Here is a 16112-nt window from a genome sequence, read left to right on the forward strand (position 1 = left end):
TCAGGTGGTGTTTCTGGAGACGGTATTATTATTGATATTTAGACAGAATGTGAACAAGCTCACACAGCTAGGTGGCCGTTGTTTGAAGAACACACTGGGCAAATAATGCCTCCAAGTGCACTACTATTGGTGCACTACTATGAAGAACAGCAAACAGCACTGGACACGTTAAAGAACAGTGAGATAAGTAAAATAAAAAAATATATATATATATTAAAAAAAAAAAATTACTCTGGTTGGTGCTGAACTACTAGGAGCAGCACACCAGTCCCACTCCCCACCCCAACACAGCTAGACTAATAGCACTGGGCTCTTATAGTAGCAACTAGCAAAGTAAAAAAACAAAAAAGAAAATAAAAGCAGTCCTTACAAGGACTATTGGGTTATTACAGCAGTCAGCAGATGAGAGATCAGCAGCAGTGCCCACAGCAGCTACACACAGAGCACTGCAGTAGAAGGTAGATTACTAGCCAGCAAAGCTACCTAACCTAAAATGTCCCTCCAATCCCTGCAGAGTTTTGTCCCTACAATACAGAGCAGTATCAAGTAGATTACTAGCCAGCAAAGTTACTATCAACTGTCCCTCAAATCACTAAACAGCTCTCTCCCTACACTAGCTCTTCCAAGCACACACAGGCAGAATGAAAAAACGCTGCAGGGCTTCAGTTTATATATGGAAGGAGAGTGGTCCAGGGGGTGTGGGGGTGGTCCAGGAGGGAGAGCTTCCTGATTGGCTGCCATGTATCTGCTGGTCTGGGGTGAGAGGTCAAAAATAAGCGCCAGCTATGGCGAACCCAAATTGGCGAACGTCGCTCGACGTTCGCGAACATTCGGCGGACGCGAACACCCGATGTTCGCGCGAACTAGTTCGCGGGCGAACAGTCCGCGACATCCCTATTCCCCAATATGCCATTAACAGGCATGGCTATATCGGGGGTAATCTGATTGTTCAGCCGTATGGCCGAACGATCAGATTACGATGTGCCATGAGCTCCGGCGGGATCGGTCGGGTCAAAATCAAACCTGACCGATCGACCAAACGACCGATCTCCGCCGGGCGAAAGATGTCGGCACACGCCACACATGATCCGAAAATCGTACGTATCCTCGATTCGTACGATCCGATCTGTGTGTCTATGGCCACCTTTAGGGTCATTGGAGAGGCTGCAGATAGGGTTCTCTCCTTCCATGGGGTCAAATAGCAGGCAGGATTCACAAAGGCAAAAAAGTAGAACGTGATTGATGCAAGTCTTTTTCAACCAGATCCACTATGTTTCTGTGTTACATAAGACAGCACATTAACTTCCTCTGGAGTGTTAAACCCAGTAAATGTTATAGTGAGAAAAATTACCAGGTCAAACCCGCTTTCATGTCAAAAACTGTTTGTTTCAGATGTGCTAAAGTGATCACACCCTTTCAACACACAGTACAGAGGGTCCGACGTGTGAATGCTTCAGCTTCCTGCGTTATTTACTCTAACTACACTCGAACCTTTTGTATAAACATTTTAATCACTAGTGAACAATAGAATATGCACCTGATTAGAAAGTAACGGGACATAGGGGGGTTATCTGACATTCCCAAGATTTCTTCTTTTTCTTTTAAGAATGTCTATGCGTCCACTGGCTCAGTTAGTGATAGTTAGTTCTTGTTAGTTTCTATTTTATTTTACATATTACTTCATTGTAAATGATACATTCTGTATAATATGTCATTGTATTAATCTTCTTATTCTGCATACTATTTGTTATCATATTGATTTTTATGGTTAAGTGTGAAAACCAAATAAATTTAAAAAAAAAAAAAAAGTAACGGGCAAGTAAAGCCCAAACAAAATTTTCTGTTTACCAGACTTCCAATGGGAACTGGATACAATGTCAGGCCCCATCCAGTACTATTCCAATGAACAAGACTCTGAGTTTTATACGGTGATATCTTGAACAACTAAAGTGTATGAAAAAAATAATCCTCGTGTTAAATATCAGTCTTGAACTGTGAATCTTACTGAGACAATATATTTGGACCTATACCTGAAGCCCACACTCCATCAGTGTTTGCCACTTATACAAAATAATTCTCATGTTAAGGCTCTATCACCAGCATCACCATGGCAATATTTTGCTCCAGGTATTTATCCCGATTCCCACACTCCAACAGCTTTCACCTCCAGGTCACTAATCCAAAATAATTCTCAAAAGGAGAAATATTTCCAACGTCAACTGAGCAAGCGCCACCCAGGCCACCAAACAGGTTGTGTAACTTGTAGGGCATGTTTCAGCCCAAGGCGAGAGATGTAACTTCCAAGGCTTCTACAACTCAGGTCAGAGAGACAGGACAGAGGCAATGGATAGGGCTACCACCTGGCTGGTAGTTTACTGGCCTGGCTGGTAAATATGATGATTGATCCCAATGTTATTAAGATAAAGATAAATATATAGGAAGGCCGGTATTTTTTTCCAGAAAAGGTGGCAACCCTAGCAATGGAGCTTGGTGCAACTATAGGGTAATTAAAAGCATCAATAAGAGTAACATTTTCTGCCACTGGCTGTGTGTAACCCATAACTTGATGGAAATCAGCATTTGCTAATAATTTATCAGAAATAATTATTTTTTTAATTGGTTTCAATTTTCTGTATTGCAGAGCACAGCAGACAGAAATGTTATCTCAATGAGCTCTGTGGGACGGGCCAGTAGTGTAAATGAGCTTTGGTAAGTCACAAGAAGGTAATAAATCTGCAGCTGAGAAACCTCAAACATAATTGTTTAACAAGCTTATGAGTGTTCTTATCTGCCCCTGGGGGAATAGAAGTGAACTCTGTAGATTCTTGGTTTTGCCACACACTTATACACACACACACAGTATTCATTGTACACACACACCAGACTCACATGTTGGCCCCTAGTCATTGTTTCTGTGGGAGGGGGAAGCTGGTATTTACTTATTACAGCGCTTTTCATTCCGGAGGCTTGTTAGTGGAATTCTGTCATCAAACGTGGAGGTTAGAATTTTGTTAATGTTTATAATGAGAGGCGGATGACAAATGGTTTAATAAAGAGGGCTCATTTTCCAAAGCAGCATTTGTTGCAAAGTGTGTAATTTGGACGCAACTTTCCCAGTCTTTTATCCGTGATGCAGCATTTATCTTTCTGCAACTGAGATTCAATAATGTGGGTGCAAAATTAGCTTTTTTAGACTAGTACCGATACAGAGTCTTTGGGGCAAATTCACTAAAGGACGAAGCACCTAACGTTAGCGTTAATTCCCTAACGTAGCGCTTTTTCGTTAATTCGCCGATTCACTAACGGACACTGTCGTAAATTCGCTAGTGTTACTTCGCACCCTTACGCCTGGCAAATTTGCGCAACGGACGTAACTACACCCTTTTTCTGAACGCTACCTTTTACGCCAGACTTCCTTCGCCCCCTCAGACCAGGTGAAGTGCAATAGAGTAGATAGGGATTGCTTCAAAAAAAGTTAAAAATTTTTCTAAGTCCCAAAAAACGCTGGCGTCTTTTCTTTTTTATGGGTGATAGGCTGAAAAAGATCAAAACATTTTTTGGGGCTCCCCTCCTTCCCCCCTACATTTCCTAACTCATGGCAACTTAACTATACAGTGGGCACATGTGTAGGGCAAAATAAACACTTTATTTGCTGTTTTGAAGGTTTCCCAGGCTTGTGTAGTGCTGCTACATATACCTCCATTGTAACTTCAATTTGGCGCTGTATGCAAATTAATCATCGCTAGCGTAACTTCGCTTTGCTTGGCGAATTAAAGCTAGCGCAACTTCGCAACCTTACGCTTCCCCTGAGTGCAACTTCAGATTTTAGTGACTTTGCGTAGCACTGGCGAAAATGCGAAGTGCGGCGAAGCGGACGCTGGCGCAACAACGAATCTTAGTGAATTTGCCCTTGTGTCTATTAAGCTCTGTATATACGTTGCAACACCAGGCCAAGAAAATTTGTGTTAGAGGTGGTGTCCTATCTATTTGGAGTTTGTATAGTCTCCTCCACATATCTGTGTATTTCCTCTGGGTGTTCTGGTTGCCCAAAATTTGGTTATATGTCTTCTAATGAAGCTGACCTATGTGTGTTTGGGGTGTGTGTGTTTGATTTTACAAATCTACTATTTAAACAACAAAATATTCACTGTCCAGTACTGTGTTATATAACAATACTAATTAATAATAAAAGTAGAAATAAAATACAGGTATGGGATCCATTATTTGGAAACCCGTTATCCAGAAAGTTTTGAATTATAGAAAGGCAGTCTCCCATAGACTCCATTTTTATACATATAATCCACATTTTTAAAAACTATTCCCTTTTTCTGTGTAATAATAAAACAGTAACTTGTACTTGATCCCAACTAAGATATAATTAATCCTTATTGGAAGCAAAACCAGCCTATTGGGTTTATTTAGAGGCACATTTATCAAAGGTCGAATTTCGAATTCATATGCGTTTTTAAAAACTCCCATAAACTCCCATGAACTCAAAATTCAACCAGTCGAAATTTATTAAGAAAATCAAATTTTCAAAAATAGGATCGACCCAAAAACTCGAATTAAATTTAAAACAAATTCGATTTGAATTTAAAAAAACTCGATTCAAGTTTTTCTCTGAAAAACACTTGATCGTCAGGAAGGCTGCAAAAAACTCCAAATTGATCCCAGGACGTCTTCCGTTGACTAAAACAGCAATTTGCAGGTTTTAGGTGGAGAATAGTCGAATTTGACTTCTTAAACGGCCAGTGTATGATAAATCTCGAAAATCGAATTTGAATTAAAAAAAAACAAAAAAAACTTGAATCTAATTTTAACAATTCCCTACTCAAATTTGACAGTTTTGGCCATAAAAAATTTTCACTTCGACTCTTGATAAATCTGCCCCTTAACATTTAGATGATTTTCTAGTAGACTTACGATATGAAGATCCATTATCCTGAAAACTCCAGGTCCCAAGCATTCTGGATAACAGGTCCCATACCTGTACTCGAGTCTTTCTCACATTGTACACAAGGTGCAACTTTCCCATCCTATCATAATGTGCATTAGCATTTTTTAGCACAACCAATTAAGGCTGGTGTTAATGCCAATAAAGAGCCTTTGTGTCCCTTAGACTCTGTACATACGTTGTGGTGCCGACCAAGCAAAACACGTGATAGAGGCAGGTTCCTATGTATTTGGAGTCTGTATGTTCTCCTCTGTCTATCTGTGTGTTTCTTCTGGGTGTTTTGGTTCCCCAATATTATGTTATATGGCTTCTAATGAAGCTGACCTCTGTGTGCGTGTGTGTGTGTTTTTGTGTGTGCGTGTGTGTGTGTGTTAATACAAATCCACTCTGTAAACAACAAAATATTCTAATAACACTATGTTATTATGACGGTGCTATTTAATAATAAAAGTAGAAATAAAATACTCACGCTTTACACAAGGTCAATATTATTTTACAACTTGTCCCACCACGTCGTCTTCTAGACCACAAAAACAACACAACTGTCAGATGCACCTTTTCCACATTATTATAAACCTGCCTCCGTTCATTTAATACAAACCACCTGCAATGACCATTTCCTTTGTCACATCAACATTCATTTCCTTTCATTTTACATCGCTTTATTTATTGTACTTTGTTATTGTGCAGCTTTGCACCGAGATACAGAGACCATGCAACATCATTTATCGACATATCAACCCGTTTTGCTGCCTCTGCTGCTTTCCCTCCAGCTTCTTTCAGGTCAGTTCCGCAAATTTCCACTACTGTCATACTCTTTAATATACTGATATATTATCCAGAATTCTTGGCACCTGGCATTTTCCGTATAAGGGATCTTTCCATAATTTGGATCACTATACCTTAAGTCTGCTGAAAATGATTTAAACATTAAATAAACCCAATAGAATTATTTTGCCGCCAATATGGATCCGTGCAGCTCAGTTACCACCTAGTACAAGGCAATGTTTTCATTTTTACAGATAAAAATTAAATCATTTAAAAAAAAATAGAATTATAATGGTCACTATGGTAGATGGCCTTCCCATAATTTGCAGCTTTCTGGATATCGGGTTTCCGAATAACGGATCCCACATCTGTATATAAAAATACAGTCACCATAAGGCTATAAAATATACTGTATACGTAATATGTTAATTCTATATTGATTTTTTTTCAGTTCTTCCTTGCTTTATGGCTGAGATCCTGGGATATTCTGTAATTATGACTATGTGATATATGGGATATAATTAAAAGTACAATAATATGAAAACAAAATGCCTTTGTCACTGTATACTTTATGTAGTCATTGGTGTTCCAAGACATCAGCCTGATAACTAAATAACTATAAACTAACAGCTCATAATTCCACCCTAAACTCATACCCAGAGAGTCAAATAAAGTACATGTTAATTGTCAGCTCCAGCTTCAAATGATTATTAAACCGGAAATGTAGCTTGGGGGTAGCTTTAGATCCAGAATTGCTCCTGTAGCACCCTAATGCTAAGTAAAAACTAGGAATCACATAGAATGGTGTTTAACTGTTAATAATAATTTTTTTCACTGGTATTTTTTTTTTAAATTAATTTTTTTTATTTTGTAGGTTCTATAGAAAATACTGGAGCTCATCTATAAACACTGGGCAAATGTTGCCCCTGGGCAGTAACACATAGCAACCAATCAGTGATTATCTTTTTTCAGTCAGCTGCAGGATAAGGACTAAAAGCAATCTTCTGATTGGTTACATGGGTTACAGCCCAGGAGAAAATTTGCCCATTGTTTATAAATCACTCCAACTGTATCCTCAGATACTGATGGGAGTAAATTGGTTAATCTATTTTGCCCTATATCTCTCAAATGCATTAATGTTAAAAGTATACTAAATGGCTAATTGGTTGTAGGGGTAAGTGGTGATGGACAAATTTGTCCCGTTTCGCCCAGAATTTAGCGAATTTCCCAAAAAATCCAGGAAACGCAGATTTTGATGCGAATTGTCAAAGCTGACGGGCAACCTTTAATTGTCGCCGGCCTCTGATTTGTCACCGGCAACGATTCCTTCTAAGTGTCGAAAAAGCTATGACGCCCGCGCATTTTGCGGCAAATTCAAGAATTTATTCGCCGGTGGTGAAACGTGGAAATTCACAGAGAATTCGCGCCTGGCGAATAAACTCGACCATCACTAGGGGTAAGTACAATGGTGCAGAATTGCCCAGTGTTCATAAATGAGCCCCAGAACTATAGCACTGTGTGTGTCGCCTTAGGGTGGTGGTACATGGGGAGATTTAGTCAACTGAGATAAATCTTCGCTACTGCGGGCAACTAATCTCCCTGAAGTTGCCTCAGAAGGAAACTTCGGGCGACTTCGGAAAATGAAGCGAGGCTTATGCCAACCAACTGGTGATTATTGCCGTTGGGAAGGCATTTTAGGGAGATTAGTCAACCGCAGTAGAAAAGATTATTGCAGGCGACTATATCTCTCAATTTGACACCACCCTTATAGAGCTTATAGCTATTACTTCTTCATCTGATTTAGGTCATATCAAACTTAAAGGACAAACAGAACCTAATTAAGGCTTTAGTATTAATGCGCCAATGCATTGAAGAGACCACATAGAAAACAAAGCAGTATTTCTGCTGTACAGTGCTGCGTTAATAAAAAAATATACATACATATTACAGTGTGTAGCAACCAGCTTCTTTATTCCTTTCTTAAAGGGGAAGTAAAGTCTAAAATAGAATAAGGCTAGAAATGCTGTATTTTTGTATTTTAAACATAAACATGAACTTACTGCACCACAAGCAAACAAATGATTTATGCTTTCAAAGTTGGCTACAGGGGGTCACCATCTTGTAACTTTGTTATACATCTTTGCAAGACCAAGACTGTGCACATGCTCAGTGTGGTCTGGGCTGCTTAGGGATCGTCATAAATGATCAAAACAGGACAAGTGAAATAATATCTGCCAGAAGCCGATACAGCAAGACTGATTAATAATTAGAATATACAGACTGCACTGGATCCTGTGTTGTCATGTAATCTAATGTGGATTTTTTGTATTGTTTAATACAAACTTTCTCCAACTCTGCAGAACCAGTGGCTGCACCAAACAGAATCCCAGTTTATCTGTTTAAATCTGGCTCCATGATCTTTGTCCCTGCAGCTGGAGTTGGAAACAGTAAAGGGGATGTAAAGGCAAAAATGAAATCCAATACAAATCTCTACACAGTTGCCGACTGCTCTACAGGGAAACAAACAAAGCTGCCTGAGTTCTGCATGGCTGGGAAGTAAGGCGGGGGCTCCCCCTGCTGTTCATAAGTATGATTGTTTCCCTGCAGAGCAGTTAGGGACTGTCTGACAATTCCTATCCACAGCAGTAAATGAAGGGAGAATTTCACTGCATACAGTCAGGTTTCTTATAAAAACTGAGCACATTTTTTAATTAAAATATATTGGAGATAGGTTTCTTTTCCATTAAAGAAAGTAAAAATTGGATGTTATTGTTAAGCCTTTACATGCCCTTTAAGTTCATTATTCAATAATCAATCATTTAATTACTGCTAACATGGTTCAATTTTGTGTTGTTCCCTGGATGCTCAGAAGTAGGGTTTCCACCTCACCCCTTTAATACCAGCCACGTATAGAATCCAAATGGCAAGTTAGCAATTGCTTTAGCTGCATGGCTACACATAAATAAGTTCAGTCTGCTACATGCATCTATATGAATTGGTAATTATCCATGCAGGATGTGGATTTGATATATGGCAGGTATTAAAGGGGTGAGGTGACAACCCTACTTATAAGCCAAATATGGGAGAGGCCTTATGACTTAAGTAAGTGATAAGTAATTAAATAACTAAACGTTAAAAACCTCCAAAAGACTAGTAGATATGCTAAACACCACCTGGTGGCAGCAGAGAGCAGTCTGAAAGCCAAAACATTTCTGACAGTTGTGGAGAGAGTCAGTATTTTTTAGTGTGCATGGAAAAGGGGCAAGATTGCTAGCCCTTCCCCTAAAGTGAATTAATCTGATTTATTTATTTATATAGTACAACATATTATTATACACAATTTACAATCTAATGTCCCAGAAAACATGTTTATTTCTAAACATATCAGTTAATAGTGCTGCACCAGCAGAATTCTACACTGAAATCCATTTTTCAAAAGAGCAGATATTTTTATATTTAATTTTGAAGTCTGGCATGGGGCTAGACATGTTGTCAGATTCCCAGGTTCCCCCAGTCATGTTACTTGTGCACTGGTAAACTTCAGTCACTCTTTAGGCTAGGGTCAGAAGATGTAATACACTGCAGATTCTCCGCAGGTGGAAAATCTGCTTCCCGGCTGCTCCCTTAGCCTTTTAACTGCGAGCGGATTTCAGAAAAATTATCAGTAGAACAATGGGAAGGTAACCAGATAACAGTTCCCTGACACACAATAACAACTCCCTGGTAGATCTAAGAACAGCACTCAATCGTAAAAATCCATGTCTAACTGTGACTCCTTCATTTACATTTAATAGTAGAAACAGCCTGCCAGAAAGCAGTTCCATTGTGAAGTGCTAGCTCTTTCTGAAAGCACATGACCAGGCAAAATTACCTGAGATGCACCTATACACCAATATTACAACTAAAAAAAATACACTTGCTGGTTCAGGAATGAAATTTTATAAGGTAGAGTGAACTATTTGAGATGTAAACAATGTAATTTAGAAATTAAAAATTACACCATAAAAATCATGACAGAATCCCTTTAAGGTGACCATATTGGTGAAATATATCTTCATGTGTATGGCAAGCTTTAGTTTCATGGGTAGGGCAACATAGTTTAATATCCATTCTTGTTGACTATCTCAGCACCTGCACCTAGAGGTGCCAGATAAAAATCTGCCATTTCGGGCCTTGGTTGGCAAACACCTCAAGGTAGACATATCAGTGAAATATATCTTCATGTGTATGGAAAGCTTTAGTTTCAATGGTAGGCTAATCTCGTTTCTCATGAAATAACTGCACCTTAGGTTCAAGGTTTGGCTGATCTTCTTTTCTATTGAATAAGCTGCAGCTGGGTTCAAGGTTAGAAGATGGACCTGGGATACAGACCTACACCTGTACAAGGGTTCTCACTAGGTTGAGCTTCCACTAGTGTTCAAGGTTACTCATAGTTTCATTTAAACATATGTATTCAGGCTACTGAATAAGTATATGAGATTGGCCTTCCCGGCCAGAGACTGTCACCTCTCCAGTCCATAATGAAAACTAGGGTTATACACCTCAGCAACCGCTCCTTCTCTGCCATGCCACTCCCTGTACTGGCTGCCGCTATACCTTTCAGAATAAAATTCAAATTAATGACCTTGACATTCAAAGCACTTCATAACTCTGCCCCATCTCTATATACTCACTCAACCGCTTACTATGCTCCTCTACTGTCCTGCTACTCAACTCTTCTCTCATTACCTCCTAACATGCTCACATTCAAGACTTTGCAAGGGCTGCACCCCTCCCCCTGGAACTCTCTCCCACGGTCTGTTTGACTTTTTACCAACCTTTCTGCTTTCAAAAGATCTCTTAAAATGCACTTATTTAGAGAAGCCTACCCTCACTCTGCTTAACTACCACACACAGTACTAATCTCTCACTTAATTCTGATCTTGCCCACTCCCACACCTTGTGTATTATTCCCTTCCCTTTAGATTGTAAGCTCTTTTGCACTGGTACTAGTTGTGATGTATGTAACTCCATATCTTCTACGTATGTAATTCATGTGTTTTAGTTGTATAAACACCATTACTTTTTAGCACTGTGAAATATCTTGGCGCTATATAAATACATGTTAATAATGTCTAAACAAAATGATAAGCCTGTTTGGCCTTTGACAGTACATTTATTGTTTCTTTCTCCTAAAGGAAGACAAGATGTCTTACACCAAGTTAGTGGGATTCTAAACCAGTCCGTTTGCCTGTCACACCAATTGGACTTTCTTGTAGAAAGAATAGTCTGGGAGCTGGAGCACAATGGAAGTGCCTTCAAACTAGCAGAATATGAGGATCAGTCATTAATTACTCTCAACAGTCGATTTTCCAATCGCCTGGAAAGTTCTAATGCCGGAACAGCCTTACGAATCACAAAGCTGAAGATAGAGGATAGCAAGATCTATAAAGCAATCATTACTCTCAGAAATGCAGATATCAGAACTGTGTATTTTAATCTCACTGTTTATGGTAAGTATAGCACAATTCTTCTAATCCATTATCCAATATCCAGAAAGCTCTGAATAGGGGAAGACCATCTTCCATATACTCCATTTTATTGAAAAAAAAAGATTATTCTCTGTAATAATAAAACAATACCTTGTACTTGATCCCAACTTAGATATAATTAATCCTTGATGGAGGCAAAAAAACAACCTTATTGAGTTTAATTAATTTTTAAATGATTTTTTTAGACTAACTGTATGGAGATCCAAATTATGGATCTGGAGAACCCCTCTAAATTCTTTGGAGTTTTGTTTATCATTGACTGAGCTTTCAAAGTAGCAACTTCCTTTTAATATATAACCTGCCTTATGGAAACAGAAGTATTTCAGCAGTGACATAAAGTTTATTGGATTAACAGAAAATATGCAATATGAATCATAACAAAATTAGACAGGTGCATAAATGTGGGCACCCCAACAGAGATATTACATCAATACTTAGTTGAGTCTCCTTTTGCAAATGTAACAGCCTCTAGACGCCTCCTATAGCCTTTGACGAGTGTCTGGATTCTGGATGGTGGTATTTTTGACCATTCGTCCATACAAAATCTCTCCAGTTCAGTTAAATTTGAGGCTGCCGAGCATGGACAGTCTTCAAATCATCCCATAGATTTTCCATGATATTCAAGTCAAGGGACTGTGACGGTCATTCCAGAATATTGTACTTGTCCCTCTGCATAAATGACTTTGTAGATTTCCAAGTGTGTTTAGGGTCATTGTCTTGTTGGAATATCCAACCCCTGCGTAACTTCAACTTTGTGACTGATTCTTGAACATTATCCTGAAGAATTTGTTGATATTGGGTTGAATTCATCCGACCCTCCATTTTATCAATGGCCCCAGTCTCTGAACTAACCACACAGCCCCACAACATGATGGAACCCCCAACAAATTGTACCGTAGGTAGCAGGTGTTTTTCTTGGAATGCGGTGTTCTTCTACCGCCATGCAAAGTGCTTTTTGTTATGACCAAGTAACTAAATTTTTGTCTCATCAGTCCAAAGCACTTTGTTCCAAAATGACTGTGGCTTGTCTAAATGAGCTTTTGCATTCAACAAGTGACTCTGTGGCGTGAGTCCAGAAAGTGCTTCTTTCTCATCCCCCTGCCATACAGATGTTCTTTGTACAAATTGCACTGAATTGTAGAACGATGTACAGATACACCATCTGCAGCAAGATGTTCTTGCAGGTCTTTGGAGGTGATCTTTGGGTTGTCTGCTTCACTAAAAATCTTTGTTCAGAAAACACCCCAGTACTCAGATGTTCCTGGGAAATGAAAGACATGCCACTATCTTTTTTGTTAAAAGTGGAGTAATTTATTATGCAAGCTGAGAGGGGTTCCCAAACGTTTTCATATGACTGTATATTCAAGAGAGGCAAGCACAATTCTGGCCATATATAAATCCTTGTTCGGGGTTAGTATCAACTAGTAGGTAGGTGCTAAGAGCAACTAATATTTGATATATTATATATATCATATCATATTAAGCATTAGGGCTCATTTACAATTTGAGAGAGTGATAATTGGATAATATGTGCTTTTTTATTCCCACAATGAAGCATTTGTTTGTCAATGGAAAATTCTCTATAGATAGAGATGAAGTCAAACATGAGAAGTAAAGTAGATATGTTATTTGGATGGATTCCATAATTAGTATTTTTCTTTTAAAACACAGAACCTGTCCCTGACCCAACTCTTAGTGCACATGTGGAGAAGGACAAGACCTGGTGTAATGTTACTCTGCATTGCTCTGTGCCAACAAATGTATCCCTGATATTCTACATCTGGATGTACAGGAATGGGAGCTCTGGGTACCAGCACTATACTAATGGCACCACTATCCACCTCTTACTAATGGATATCCCCCAAAATATGGAATTCCTCTGTTTGGTTAAAAATCCTGCAGAGCAAAAAAACGTATCGGCTCATGTAGAACAGATCTGTGAGCATGTGAATGCAGCAGCAGTAGGTGAGTGCAATATTGGCAGCCATGGTTTATTTTGGTTAGTTGAATGAAATAAAGGCATCACCTTGAACTATATTATTACATGTAATAGAGAAAATAGACCCAGAGGCTACAAGGAGGTCCATGGTTACAAAGAGGATTATTATAGCACAATGTACAGGGAAGGGCAGTGTGACTGTACCCCAAAAGTACCTGGGCCCAGGTGTCAGTGGACCCTTCTACTCCTAGCCATTTGGTTATTTTTATAGTCATTCTCTATTTGTGCATGAGAACAAGAGGCAAAATATATGGAAGGTTATATTATAGCATGAAAAAAAAGAGACTAAGAGAATAAAGAGGTTGAGCATGGATTGATAGTCCCCCTGCCCCCCCTCCCCCCCAGCCTAGGTGTAAACTCCAGTAATTGCCGCTAAGTTTTTACTTACCTCTCTTTGAAGATTCATGGGCACCATCTTCTGGCTCTTTAGTCTTCTTCAGGAAGTAAGCACTGTATCGGCGCATTTGGAGCAATCTCTCAATTTTTGACAAATACGCATGCCCCGAAAGAGATGGAAATTGCCAAATGGAAGGATGAAGACCCGAAGAAGACCAAAGACTCAGAAGATGGTGCACGTGAGCTTTGCTGTGCTGAATCTGCAAAGAGAGTAAAGACTTAGGGGGCAATTACCGGAGTTTACACCTAGGCTTGGGGGGGGGCTATGTAGGGTTGGGGGGGTAGGGGTTTTTATGAATAAGGGCTTTGGTTCTCTATTAATGGTGGGCCCTAGAGTCTGACACTGCCCAGTATACAATAACCCAGTGTTCTTTAGCCCTTAATTGTAACACCTTTAGGAAAATACTACAGCATCAGCCATAACGCAAAGTACTGTATATCTGGGGCACAATACAAATACTCACCCCAAAGCTCATGTTAATTGTCCTTCAAAATGGGAGCTCTTTAGTATATGAAAAAGCAAATATGCATTCTACCCAAGTGTCCATTGCTCAGCTAACAAGAGCACCCCCAGGGCTGGATTTACATAACGGGCACCTCTAGGCCCACTGCCGTTCGTCGCCCCTGTCCGCTCCACTTTATTTGTGCAAATTTCGAGCAATGGGGATTGGCGCATGGGAAATTTAAAAAATAGTTGTATCTCCAGCATATCCCCAGTGTTTTTGAACCTATGAGGGTGTGGTTGGGCAGCATGCTGCCCTCCTAAAATCCTGCTGCCCTAGGCCCGGGCCTAGGTGGCCTTTCCACAAATCCGGGCCTGAGCACCCCACTCACTGTTTTATCTTCTATAGCTGACCAGCCCCACAGATTGTTTACCACATGACAACCAATCAACAGTTACCTTTGATCTGTTTAATGTGTTAGAATAATGAATGCTTACGTCTGATTGGTTGCCACTGGCCACTGCACTATAGTGAGCTCTATTGTATCTCTGGACTGTACATTGCAGATGATAATACATTACATTAGCTCTCAGCCTACTTGGTACATTTCCATGTTGGTTACAATTTACAAACCAAATGTTAATTTGTTTCTGTTACAGATAATTCCTGCTGGATTAAACTCCATGTCTATCTTCCCATCTTGGCAATACTGTCTGTTGCAATGCTGCTTGTTGCAAGATTATAAAAACTACACACAGTGATCAGAAGCCCCTGCATGGAATGTACATCTCTCCCAGAATGATCTATTAGACAGAAGAGATGCAGAGGATTACAGGGGATGTGTTCACTCAGGCCGAAAGGCCAGTGCTGGTGCTGGAATCCATGTCATGTTAATGAGTTATGCCCTGTGGGTCTGGGAATGAGCTCCCTGTCCAGGACGTAGGGAGTGGAGAAGGAGTTTGCATAGTTTTTGGAAAAGCAGAGAAAACAAACACCAAAAGATTGAGTATAAATTCTTTATAATTTAATAGGACTACATTGTGACTGAGGCTGAGGTTTCCTGTATTTAGACTATCCGTTAACCAGTCTGTCCTGATTTTAGAGGAATGAACTTTGATTTGTTTGTTGCATATGTTATGTGCAATTAAAACTTATTTTGTAAAAAAAAAACAAATAATGAACAGTTATGAATAAAACACAGGCAAAAACCTGCTTGAATTTACCCTGTGTGTTGCTTTCTTTTAAAGGTATTACCTCTTCTGCCAGTTAAGTGAATTCTGCTGCATGATAATAAAAAAGTCATTCTTTATCATTTTTCTACAGGGACATTTCAATTCCCACACGAAGTGAAGAAAATAGTTAAAGGAGAAAAAACCCCTAAAAAAAATGGATAAAAATGCCATATTTTATATACAGAACTTATTGCACGAGGCTAAAGTTTGAGCTTGTCAATAGCAGCAATGATCCAGGACTTCAAACTTGTCACAGGGGGTCACCATCTTGGAAAGTGTCTGTGACACTCACATGCTCAGTGGGCTCTGATTGGCTGTTGAGAAGCTAAGCTTAGGGCTCGTCACTAATTATCCAGCAGAAAATGAGCTTCCCCTGTAATATAAGCTGATGCTGCAGGTTTGCTGTTTATTAAATTCTGATGCTAATTGCACTGGTTTCTGTGCTGCCATGTAGTAATTATCTGTATTAATTACTAATCAACCTTATATTGTGACATTTCTATTCTGTGTGTACTTTATATTGTGAGTGGGTCCCTAACCTCAGTAAGTGTCTGTAAACATCCTCAGATATAGAAAAGAAGTTGCGGAGCACCTCCCATCAAATGACTGTGGTACGGATAAGTGGTAAATGTATGCTAGTGGAGGTCACCCCAAAAGACTCTGTTTAAACACTATTCGGTCATAAATATGGGGGTAATAGGGGTAGTAGACTACATGTAATGTTATACAACACAAATTGCCCCCTTAGAAGCACATAACCCAAAGGGTCAGTGGGGCCTACATCGGTGG

The 16112-nt window shown here is 39.5% G+C and overlaps 1 protein-coding gene across 1 annotated transcript in view; it reads left to right on the forward strand.

The window, feature by feature from the left end:
• The window catches only part of LOC108699106 (SLAM family member 9), a 28635-nt gene extending 13338 nt beyond the window's left edge, over positions 1–15297 (forward strand). Inside the window, exons 2-6 of the mRNA XM_018230966.2 lie at positions 2642–2709; positions 5645–5737; positions 10900–11214; positions 12925–13218; positions 14751–15297. Coding sequence (XP_018086455.2) covers positions 2700–2709; positions 5645–5737; positions 10900–11214; positions 12925–13218; positions 14751–14836 — 798 coding nt within the window. The 5' untranslated portion in view covers positions 2642–2699 and the 3' untranslated portion in view covers positions 14837–15297. The remainder of the gene's footprint in view (positions 1–2641; positions 2710–5644; positions 5738–10899; positions 11215–12924; positions 13219–14750) is intronic.
• Positions 15298–16112: the final 815 nt, after the last annotated feature.

The sequence above is a fragment of the Xenopus laevis genome, chromosome 8L (assembly GCF_017654675.1).
Source record: "Xenopus laevis strain J_2021 chromosome 8L, Xenopus_laevis_v10.1, whole genome shotgun sequence".
Taxonomy (NCBI): domain Eukaryota; kingdom Metazoa; phylum Chordata; class Amphibia; order Anura; family Pipidae; genus Xenopus; species Xenopus laevis.